General features: G+C 39.4%; 1 protein-coding gene across 1 annotated transcript in view; it reads right to left on the bottom strand.

Annotated features, from left to right (window-relative positions):
- The window catches only part of igf2bp2a (insulin-like growth factor 2 mRNA binding protein 2a), a 54,291-nt gene that overhangs the window by 16,060 nt on the left and 25,785 nt on the right, over positions 1 to 12,446 (bottom strand). The window contains exons 3-5 of the mRNA XM_053328753.1: positions 6,557 to 6,605; positions 3,101 to 3,152; positions 567 to 630 (exon numbers count right to left, since the gene is read on the bottom strand). Coding sequence (XP_053184728.1) covers positions 567 to 630; positions 3,101 to 3,152; positions 6,557 to 6,605 — 165 coding nt within the window. The remainder of the gene's footprint in view (positions 1 to 566; positions 631 to 3,100; positions 3,153 to 6,556; positions 6,606 to 12,446) is intronic.

Here is a 12,446-nt window from a genome sequence, read left to right as displayed (position 1 = left end):
TTCCCACATACACAGGTAACAACACCTGCACTGTATAATTGGATATATTACTATTTCAAATGAGTCACAGAAAGCTAGAGACGACAAAAGCTTGTCTTCTTGCGTTTACTGCCAGACGCACAACGACAGCAACTGGGCAGGATTACATCATTGTTTTCCAAAAGGCTGGTGGTTTGAAATTGATCCATTCTGGAGACATTTTTTTAAACATAGTTGGCTTAATGTGAACGTACTCTAATAAAACTTGTTGCTGCTGCTGCTTGTCTCTGCTGCAATTGCAACATTACAATATCATATCCTCCTTGGGTGTCACCATGTTTAATTATGCTTACGTTCTGCAAAATCAAGAAAGACTTTCCAGTGTCGGCCATAGAGGATTTGACCTTGATCTGACCTAAGTGGATATACTTTTTAATCCTCCAGGTACACACAAAGAACATAGACAATATGACCAATGCTGACTGTGTTGCAGATGCTTGTCTGTGCATATGCATTGGTAAAAAGCATGTGTACCCCGAGATACTCTTGCGACTTGGATGCTCAGAGTTATTATTTGTGCTTCTTACTCTTTAGCTTCCTCCTTGGTTGCGTACGTAACATTCACCACTGCTGTTTCTGTATCAGTGTTAACTGTGGAGAGAAGAGAGACAGAGAAAGACAAAAAACGTGAGATACAGTAAACAAAGGTGTGACCACATTTACACATCCACACAGCAGGTCTTTGTAGATGAGTTAGACACGCGTCCAGGTTCCCCTGGTGACCTAGAGAGCCACTTGTCTGTGTGAAACCATTATAGTCATCGCTGCACTGGCTTCCCTCCAGACCCCACTGCTGCCTCTACAGATAGGAGCTGCTTAACACAATAGCCTCTCTGCCACTTGCACAATAACAGATTAAAGTTTGACATGACAGGCTAAACAAAGCAAGTAATCTGTGCAAAAGTGCAATGCAATGCACAACACAGACACACCTTGGGAAGATTTGTGGTCCTGGGCTGCTCAGCGAGTAAAGAATGACGTGATTTACATGCTAAAAGATTGAACTGTGAGGTGAATTTGATTTAAATAAATTGGTATCTATTTTTACGATCAATTAATCATTTCTTGTAATTTAATAAACAGGATATTTTAGTTTGGACAAAACAATTAAAGCGATTAAAGGCAGGAAAAAAGTTGAGCCCCAAAGTGACAGACAAATCACACAAAAAATAAGTAGTGGCCCTTGAATAATGAAGCTGAACTGACACTTTTGTCTCTGTTGTCTTTAAGAACAAGCATAAAAATATATTTTCTTTGTCTATTATACAAAATGCATCTTTGGGATTGTTTTGTATGAGCTATATTCAAGTTTGTAATTAACTTTTGTGATACACATTTGCTCAATACATATAATCTAAAGAATCTTTTCATCATCTGGAGATTATAATTTTCAGTACCTGGAGGTGGAGAGCTCAACAGTGATGGTAAGAGAAAAATGGTTTTAGAAATTAAGCATGTCTTATTGATGTAACGCTTTCTGATCTACCATGGCCTCTGTCAGTAGAGACAAACATATCTCTGCTTTCTCAGGGATGGATCTCTATTTGCGTAACCGCTAAATGTCAAACTAATGAGCCTAAAAGGAAGCCCTCTCTCTTTGATTGTGAGGATTGATGCCAAAGCCAGCAGAAAAGACATTTACTGCCGATGCTTTAGATAGTTAAACAAAAGCAGGTTAATAAACTCCATCTCAGCTATTGGCAAGTTAAACACATGAACACACAATCACCAAAACAAATGAGCCAAGAGATACGAGGTATGTTGCCAATATCACAGAAATAGTGAAAAATAAAAGTTTGAGAGTGGACTTTTTTTTTTCATGTGACGCATCATCGGAGCGACTCGCTGCCTCAGTGAAAAAAAGAAAACTTCCAAATCTGCTGGTGTGTGGCAGACAGTAGGTTTGGAAGGGTTAAAACCAGTGAGAGCGCCCAGCTGGCTTAGAGAGGGAGAGGGGGCAGAGCCTGGCACGGTGCCTGGCCCCGGCGCTCACAGCCAGCTCTGCCCCGCCCCGCCCTGCCCCGCCACCGGCAGCCTTCACCATGCCACACAAGAACATGGGACTCCTCCAAAACCTCACCCTGCAACCAGAGTGCACGGACACGAGGCACAGAAAAAGTGACAGGCAGACAAGGTACGCAAACAGGGAATTGGACAGGGACATAGAAATCCACCAAGAGGGGCATATCTTTTGAGGCTTTGATTGTAAACTGAAACTGTGCAACTGTGACGTTCGGTGAGCTGAGCTGTATGATAAAAAAGAGGAAATGCTGCGCTGCCGTCTGGTACAGTAAAAATGAAGTAGGCTGTTTTACGGCAGCGAATGGCTTCTCTTTTAGCACCTGTCATGACTACAGTGGGTGGAAGTTGGTCTTGGCTGGTTTGATGCCACTGTGTGTATGAGAATTTGAGTAAGTGTGTGTGCTGTATGCGTCTACAACTCATGCATGTGTGTGTGTGTGTGTGTGTGTGTGTGTGTGGATACAAGGAGGAGTTCCTACGGATGGATCTACTGCTGACTACCCTGCACACACACACACACACATCATAAACACACACTCCATCAGACACTGCAAAAGCCTCGCCACAGGCGCCTACAGTGTCCTCCCCAATTACCACGACGCACTTCCCAAAAACTGACGAACGCACAAACACGTACAGGCATGAATACACACACACACAGACACAGACACATTACTACTGGACATCTGCCACGTCTGCCCACTTCAATCCATACGCTGAGGCCAAGGGGGATCCGAGGCAATTCACAGTGCTTATTATAGAGGCTCCGTGTAATTCAAACGCTCCGCTCCCCGGGTCAAACTTATGACATGCACATGCACACACGCAGACAAGATGATAAAAAGTGATTTATATACAGAGATGGGTTATGTTTAGATAATGGGTGTGTGGGTTGATGGTAACGAGGAAGTCAAGTCACACAGGGAGACTTGACTCACTGGGAGGTCTGTGTGTTGCTAAACAAGACACATGTGCATTGAACTGTTAGAGCCAGATGATGAGATGTGCTGCTTAAACATAGAAGAGAAGAGTTCTGTACCTTGTTCCACGTTTTCTACAGTACCATACTGAGCTAGAAGGCCATCCAAAACCTGAGGAAAAAATGAAAGAGAGTTAGACAAAAGAGTGCAACACACAAGCACATGGTCAGACACACAAACACATAAACACACAGGTCTGGCGCTGCTTATGTAGGTCATTGTTCAACACACAATGTAACAAGTGGAAGTGTAAAAGAGAGCAGAAGTGAAACTGGAAATTCAGGGTTATGCTCCGAAAGTACAAAAACGTAATTTAAAAATCACTCTGGCACATTTGCAATACTGCAAAATAATGTTAAAATAGACTTGGAAGAAAACCTTAACAACACAATGAGAAATTTAAAAATGAAATATTTCTGTTTCAATAAACAAGACTTAAGCGGATTAAATGTCTGCAGATGGACAAAAGAAGTCAGTTTAGAGGTCATGGCTAGTTCAGACATGGCTGAAAGGACACTTACAGGCTTAACAAGATGTGAGATGACAGCTTAAAAGTTGGAAAGACAACATTAGGAGAGTGTTGGTGGATGCCGCATTCACACAATGCCAGCAGAAGGCAAAAACAAGAAAAGCCTCCAGTTTGTTCAGGTGTGATACAAAGATGGTACACTATAGGCCTATGTCAACTGCTAGCATACATCAGCTCTTTTTATTATGTATTTTTATCATTTCTTTAGAAAGAGACACAAGAGAAATTAAAAAAACAAATTAAAGTGAATATGGGAATCTATTGTCATGCTCAAAGCTGTTTCGATGGCAGCGTGACTGCCACGTTTGTTGACACCTCTGTAGCTCTTTTCGCTAAGTGGGGGGTATCGTTGCTGTCAGTAATTTGCGATATCTTTGATTCTAAATTACAACTAGGAGGCTGACGTTAACAGTTTTCACCCTCAGCTGTTTGTAATTACAGACTGAACAAAGTAGAGGGGAGAAATAAACGGTTACGATGGTGTACGTACGTTTGCTACTAGCTAGTAAATCTTTTGTATACTAAAAATATTTAATCAGGAAGAGCTCAAATTAATAGCAAGTGCTGTAGCAGATAGTCGTCTATCTCAGAATATAAGTAGTATGGCTCACCATTAGCACAGATGCATGAGTGAAGCATGACGACTTTTTAAGCTTTTAAAATCTTATTAGTAATTTATATTATATTGGCATCATGTTTGACACTTAGCCTAACTAGCACATATTAAAATAGCATTTATACCCTGCAAGGCAAGGCAGCTTTATTTATATAACACATTTCATACCCAGCAACTCAATGTGCTTTACATAAAACAAACATTTAATAGTAACAATTGGAAGAATAAAAACATACAAAAAAATAAATAAATAAATAAAACCTAATAATAGCAAAATTGGTTTTGTTCGCTTTCCTGGCGATTTGTGCGATAACTTAGCTTACACACTGGCTGAAGTCATGAGGCAAAACAAATAAATCACCATTTTAACAAATGAGTTATGACATATATTTATATAGACCTAAAAGTATGTGATTAATGAGCTCTTAAATTAGACTCAAGTCTGTAACATTAGTATTGTTTTAACTGTTAAGTGCAGCTACCTATTACTGATTGAATGTGTTTATTGCTTAACATTAATAGTTTAATAGTTATACTATGAAACACCACTTTTGCTTTCTTTTTGAGAGTTAGATGAACAGATCAATCACGTCTGTCCATGTAGTATGGAGTAAGAAATAAAGCATAAAGACATGAGGTAGAGGGAGAACTAGAGGGAAGGTAGAGGGAAAGCCCACCTGCTCTGTCTGAAGTGGAAAAAATTACAAACACTTCTAAACCTCACTAATTAATAATAATGAACAATTATTACATTAACAAAGCATGATCAGTATGATCAGAACTCATTCTGAAATGGTTCTCTTTGTATGCATAACATAGGCCTATATGAAGAAAACAAAATCATACTTGCATCTTCAAAGGACTGTCAGGAAAGTGTTGTTTTGAAGCTGGATTGGTTGACAACACTACAGATGTTTCCTAGCAACCAATTTATACAAACAGAGATTGTAATGCAGACATTCCTGAAGTTCGATTGGTGCAACCCGATTTAGTAAATGACAAGTCTGAAACAAGGTGTGACTGTGAACAGAGAACTTCTCTGAACAGAGAACAGAGAATAATTTTGAATAAAGTATGATTCAGGACAATAAATAGCACTATATTTAAATGATGTGTTTTCTTGTGCTGTTTCATCAGTAATGTTAGTAATCACAGTTCATGAAATGTCATAGTTTTAGTTATAAAATGATTTATCATTTATAAGTAAAACGGGTCACTTATACTCAGCAATATATTCATCAAATGAATGCTGTTCTTTAATATACTACAAACTAGAGATCAAGGTTTTCCTGCCAGTTTCAGTTTTCTGTTATATTCCAAATATGAATCTATAATTAACAGTGTTGAGTCCATTTACTCATCTGTCATTGGTCTTGTGGGCTGCACTGGAGTAGCAGAAATAGGTGTGTTGAATATCGGAGAAAAACGAATAGAGTTGTAAATGTTGATATATGACAAAAATGGAAAGTCTACTGGATGCCATTCATATAATGGAACAGATACACTTTTATTTTAATCAATAAGGCTTACCGGCCAAGTATCTTTCCATGTTACACACTTAACTAGAATGATTGTACACTTGGCTCTGAGTACCGTGGCCCAGTGGAGCAAAACACAACAACAAAACAGAAAACACAACATTTAAGAAACCACAACCTAAACACATTGTTTCGAAATTGTTGTTGTGTTGTCAGGTTTGTCATTGTGTTTGCACCTCAGGGCGACAGCAGAGCACTGCCAAAAAATGGAAGACCTACACTTTTTAACTGTGCCTGAATGCATCGTGTGCAAACACACAGATGGAGAACTGAAGCTGCTGCTCTCTGAATTGTGCTACTCACACTACATCTCACCATTTCTCTTTTTCTGTGAAATGAGCCACCTTCAGGTTGCCAGGTTGCATTGAAATGTTAAAAAAAAAAATCTAGCACATTTTCTATCTGACAAACAAGCAGAGAAGCTGATTTGCCCATTAATGTTGATATTCAAAATGCATTTAATGGTCTGGGAAGTATTGTGAGATCTCTGGGAGCGTGTAGACAAAACCAACTGATACGGTGGAAAGCAACAAAAGAGTCGACAGGCATGAAGACAGAGACGCTCACACTGAGAAAAACAACTTGGACCCCAACAAGGCTACAGATGTTGACGCACACTCACATTGTCATCCGCAAAGTAACAAACACTGACGCAGATATAAGAGCACACACATGAACACAAACACTGAAGCCTAGAGAGAAACACAGTATAAAGGCTTGTGACTCATTTTCGGGAAAATGTTTTATATACTACCTGATGCTATTCAGTGTCCACACACACACACACACACAGACACAGACACACACACATACAGACACACAAACAACTGACCTCCCACTGTAGATGAGGGGGAATGTTCCGGATCTGGATCTTCCGACTCCTGCAGAGATGAGAGACACAGACGGAGTGGATTTAACAGACCTGAACCACAAACTCACAGACACTTAAGAGTTACAGTCATCTGTTGTGTTTACAGCTAAGCCAAACTTCACATATATACTGTATATAGTACATATATACAATACACACATTTGCAGTATTAGCAGCTGAGAGGCAAAGACATTTTTGATAAAGAGGACAGAAACACAGTCGGAGCTTTATTGTCTGTAATTTAACTGCCAATGTAATATTACTTTCTACAACAGCTGCAGTTAAATCAACAGTATCACAAATCAAAGAAGTGACAGATAGAAAGATGTGCAGATGATGACGTTTATTACACGGCGGCAACTGACTTTCAATAGCACCTTTCTACAAGTGCTATTCTTACTATGAGCGGCGGATGTGACACAAGAGAATGAAAATACATGTGTATGATCCATCACAACTGACAACCTTAAACAGCAAAGATGTTATTTTTATTTGAGATGGGTCCCTGAAAGAAAGGAAGTGACTTAACTGTGAAGGAAGTAATACCATTTACAAATAAGAAATGTTAGAGAAAAAATGAATTTGATTTGGAAAAATTGGACAAATAGTCAAAGTGAAGTTAAGTCGCAGGTGGTGTTGGTAATGGTCTTGTTTTAAATTTAGTCATGATGAGCAGAATGGCATCCTTTCACATAAAAGGTCATGTTTTTAGTTTAAAGTTTAGAGAAGAGCACAGAAGAGACATTTCATTTATTCTTTGACAATTTATCACTGTTTTTTAAATTTTCGATAATTTTTTTGTCGCTTTTTAAACAAAAAGTGTTGGTAAATGTTGGCTGCTTACACCCTGGTGAATTTGAATTGTGAGTAACAACAAAGATATTCAAATCTAAATAAGTCAGTCAGAGGAGACAGTGTCCCTCTCTGCCTGGTCGTTTTTGGGATCCAGAGCTTCCACACAGCCTCTCTGCCTCCAGTGAGCGTGTCAGCTCAAACAGCAAAGCCACACAAACCGCCCAGTGACCACAAGCTGTTAACAACTACATTAACGTGAGAGCGTCCAGCTCCGCAATGAGAGCTGCTGATATAAAAAGCAGAGAGGCTGGCAAAGAAAAAAGCCACACTGCTGAACATCCGTATCCTAAAAGCCCATTTAAGAAGCATTCTGGCACACAATTAGGAGGCATTATAGGAGCGAGACTGAAGGACGGAGGTAAACAAAGTCAAGTGGAGGGGGAAAGGTAATGAGCGATACGTAGAGGTGGACCTTAGTTCAGGAGGACACGCTTAGAAAAACGCACCGTCTAGGTTTCGCTTCTTTCTCTCTGAACACATTTGGGTGCAAAAGACAGCAGGTCAGACTTTCCTGTCAGCAGCGAGGGGAGGACGAGAGGACCGAGCTGGCAGCTGGACATGAATGAATGACTCTTTCTGATTGTGGAGCTCGAGGAAAAAAAAAAACCAAGAGGAGAAACACAGCGTCACACGGAATTTGGGACAGCCCTCTCCTCTCCTCATGCACCCAAACACATTATTTTTAGAGTACAATATGTCTGTATTCAAATCTGAACTATGTTAACTCTGTATGTCTATATTAGTGACTTAATGTCTGATATATCCTCTGCCAAGTGTTTCCAAACAAACAGTGGACACAAAAACACAGAAAATTGATAACTGCTGGTGCATCCTACCACACGGTGGCCGGAAAGCCTTCAGTCACTGACAGCAGTTTGAAGTGAGTGGCTTGATGAAAGATCTCTCTTGGCAACCGGTATCCAAACAAGGCTAAACTGATAAAAAATCAGTCAGTGCCACTAAAACACCTCACCTTTCTCAATGTAGTAAACAACCTCCTGCCATCCAAAGGCAACCAATAGCTGAAAAGCATTTAAGGCCAGCTCAAAGCCTCAAAAACAGCCCCAAACGCTGGCACCCCTGAGCTGCCGAATATGGAAACTAAAAGCTCCTTTCATTCAGCGCCGTCTGCTTGGATAGCACATGAATTCTGAGGGCCCTGGTCTCTATTGTGTTTTTGCTAATTGATTTGCCAACTGTAACCTTGGTGTGATGTTAGACTATTTCTGGAGAACAGAGCAGAGTTTGGTGTGAACATTTGTCTCAATACGACTACGCCATTGATCCCTTGCTCCACTCCCTTTTTCTTTATTTTCTCCTCTGTTGCTTTGCACAGGTTTTAAAGGCCAATTGCTTGTCTGTCATTCTGAAATATGCAGAGGAAGCTTCCTGGATGGACATCTTTTGGAAAAAGTGACAGTGCCTCCCAACAGTTCTTCAAGGTCTCATTTCCAGCATGCCTGTGGCTGCAGGGTAACCATATGATCACTGCTTTCTGTCTGTCTGTCTGTCTCCAGGGTAAGGAGAGACCCATGACACACGCCACTCTGCAACAGATACTGTCTCTCTACAGTGTTCAGGTCTAGGTACAGATATTGGCACATGCTGCTTTACAATCAGTGAATAACTCAGCGGAATTATGTGAAGCAGCAAGCATCTTCTAATTTCTCCAGTTTGTTTGCATTCAAGCTGAACCCGTCGCCCTTTCTCAGCTCCTCCTTTCCCTAAGTCCAAAATGAACTACAGTAGAAGATACAGACTGAAGTCAATGGTTACTTAATGTTTGTTGAATGTAACCAAACTGTCTGCTGCTGGTTTGGAGTGGCCTGCCAAGAGAAAAAAGAAAGCCTCTCAATTTCGGCCTTTAAATATCTGAGGGTGGCCATGTTCATTTGAAAAGCTAATATTTACTGCACCCACCTGCACGAGGTGAAAAACAGTGTCTGCGCACACGCGTGCATACTAATACGCACATGCATGCGGAGCAGTCTAAGGAATTTTAACCTCTGAGAGGGCGGGCGGACAGAGGGGTGAGAAAGAGGCTATTCACCTCTCGCCAACGTAAATATATCTGTGGAGGAATTATACATTAAAAACATAGAATTTTCTTTAAAAGCTTTTGTTTTCTGTAATGATTTCATCCATTTAACACATGGACATTTGAACACTTGTGTGTCTGAGGATGAGCTGACTACACGCTGAGAGTTTAGAGAACTTTACGGACGATGCAGGGCGATAACTATCTATGTCCTCGTGATGTGCACATGACCCAACAGAATTAGCAACTTCTGCGTCAAAATTATGGATACATCTTTTAATTTTCGTCTAATTTTCAGAGCTCAAACTGAAGTCCACCTTACCATATGAGTCACAGGGTTGAATGTGGACAGAGCTGATAGAATAAAGAGCATGTGTCTGTCAGCACAAGAGGGAGGCAAAATGTCAACAGCTAGGATGGTCGGGAAAAATTCCACCACAAATGACAGACATGAGATGAACACAGAACTTAACATAATCTAAAATGTACAGTAAGCTGCACTTATAAAAATACTGTGACGTTGTTCTAGTGTTTTTTGGAGGGAGATCTAATAATATGGACATATGACTACTAACTACCGCATATGAGCAGATAGTGACCTTAATTTATGTGTAGCAGCAGCAGATGTGTTGCTAAAAGCAGCAATGCCACACTATAAAAATATTCAAAGCAACTAGAAGTCCTGCTTTCACAATCTTAAGTAAAAGTGTGTAATCATGAGCAGCAAAATGTGGTTTCAAGTATCAAAAGTAAAAGTGTCTTCACTGCTGCTCAAGATGGCCCCATTCAGTGATGTATTATCATATAAAATTAGATTTGGGCTGCAACTAATGATTATTAACGAATTACCTGACTTGATCAATCTTTTAGTATATTATTCCTGAAAATAGTGAAAAGCACCTAAAACAATTTCCCAGAGCCCAACTTGATATTTTGTTTATTTATCCAAACAACCATCTAAACCCCCCAAAAAGCTGTTCATTATCCCAGTTAAAAAAACTCACCTTTTTAAATCCTAACTAATGATTAGCTGATACTTTTAAAACAGTGCTTTTTATGCTATTTTACTGTGTGTCACTTACTTTTGCTATTGTTTGTTTATATAAAGTGTCTTTAAAAGTACTGTATGAATAAAAATGTAGGCTTATTATCACATCAACTAATCAACTAATCGCTTCAGCTTTCTTCTAGATTATTATTACTGATGCATTGACATGTAAGCAGCATTTCACTGTAGTTAATGTAGAGCTAATTTTTACTAATTGAAATATTGCTGGATAGTTTAACAATGCATCTCATAATACAATAAAAATAATTGTAGTGGAGTGAAAAGTTGTTTTTTTAAGAGATAGTTTAATTGTTTTATTTCAGTTATATACGCATATCATTTAGTTAATCGGGTAAAAGTCTTATTGAGATTATAATGTCTTTTTTAAGATTGACTTGGCCCAAGAGAGCAGTATAAACACAAACAATACAAACAGACCAATACAACTGCCACACACTACAAAAGAGTGAACACAGTATCTAGTTAATATTCAAGGTCAAGGACAAAAATCCAGTTATGATGCATAAACAGATACAATTTCCTAAAATGATTTCAGTGAAAATTTAGGAGCAATCACAATGACCAAAGAGTAGTATTTTTTCAGTCCTTTAAAACGGACTTCAGTTCCCCAGTGATCCACACACCCACAGTAATCAGCTCTGGCAGTTTCAGGTCTTTCAGTCTTTCATTATTCCAGGAAGAAACAGCAGTGTACTTAAAACCTTTCTCTCTTCTAACCCTAACCCTAACATCTGTAGAATATCATGTTGATGTTGGTTTTTATATGTGTATGTATACAGATAAGAAAGAATCATCCAGAGGAGAGATTTATGGTACCAGTCAAAAGTTTGGACACACCTTCCCATTCACTTCAATGAGAAAGTGTGTCCAAACTTTTGACTGGTACTGTATATAAAAGCCAATAAATGCGGAAGTCAGTGGATAAACAGAGATGGCCACTTTGCAGCAGCATACAGAGTACAGAGGTGTACAAGATTGCCACAGCCTGTGATAAAATGTAAAAGCACAGACGTATACAGTATTCACCCTCTTCTGTTCAGGTGTATTCATAAAGAGCAGACTGTTGTAGTCCAATAAAGGTTTCCCTGCCTGGATGGAGAAACTGGATGTATTCCTAAAAAAGAAACTAATGTGTGTTTCACTGTGTGATTTGAATGACAAGTTCTGATCAATAATAACTCAATACTTCAATTTCAACCCCTAGAGCAGCTGAGGTCTTAGGAAAATTAGATGTTAACTCTTTGCCATTTGAAAATAGAATGAATTTAGATTTGTCTGCATTTGACACCAACTTGAATCAAATTGGACTGAAGAACACCAAAGGCAGACTGCAGTTGATTAGGTTTAATTAAAAAGCTCGTACAGATGAACATGACCTGTAAAGTATAAATTGTATGATTTTTCTTTCTGTGTTTCCACCACAAACTCTCTTACACACTCAGTATGATCAGGAGATTATTACATTTATCATAAATTTAGTGTACAGACATCCCTTTGCAGGAAATCATTTGTGTTCCTTCTTTCTTTTTTTTACAGAGTGAATGATTAAACATTTCCTTTTCTGCTCAAGGATTTTGTCTAATGAGGCCTTTAACAGCCTTGTTTATCTTTTCCTTCCCTGCTCTGTGCGGACACCCGTTCTGTCAGCGACAGCTCACAAGGCACGGCACTCTGTGCCCAGCGGGGAGGCTCTCTGCGGATGAATAAAAAGACATCCCAAATAGCCTTTCAGCTTGTCCGGGGCACGCTGTCTCACAAAGCGCCCACAGACACCTTTACACACACAGTCACCTCTACAAGAAACCTCACACCTAATTTTCTATTTATGCAAAATTCACCCGACTAATAAAGGCTTTGTTTCTCCATTTAACTGTCATTTCTCTTCCTCT

Source organism: Scomber japonicus, chromosome 11 (genome assembly GCF_027409825.1).
Source record: "Scomber japonicus isolate fScoJap1 chromosome 11, fScoJap1.pri, whole genome shotgun sequence".
Classification (NCBI taxonomy): domain Eukaryota; kingdom Metazoa; phylum Chordata; class Actinopteri; order Scombriformes; family Scombridae; genus Scomber; species Scomber japonicus.
This window is presented reverse-complemented; position numbering and strand designations above follow the sequence as displayed.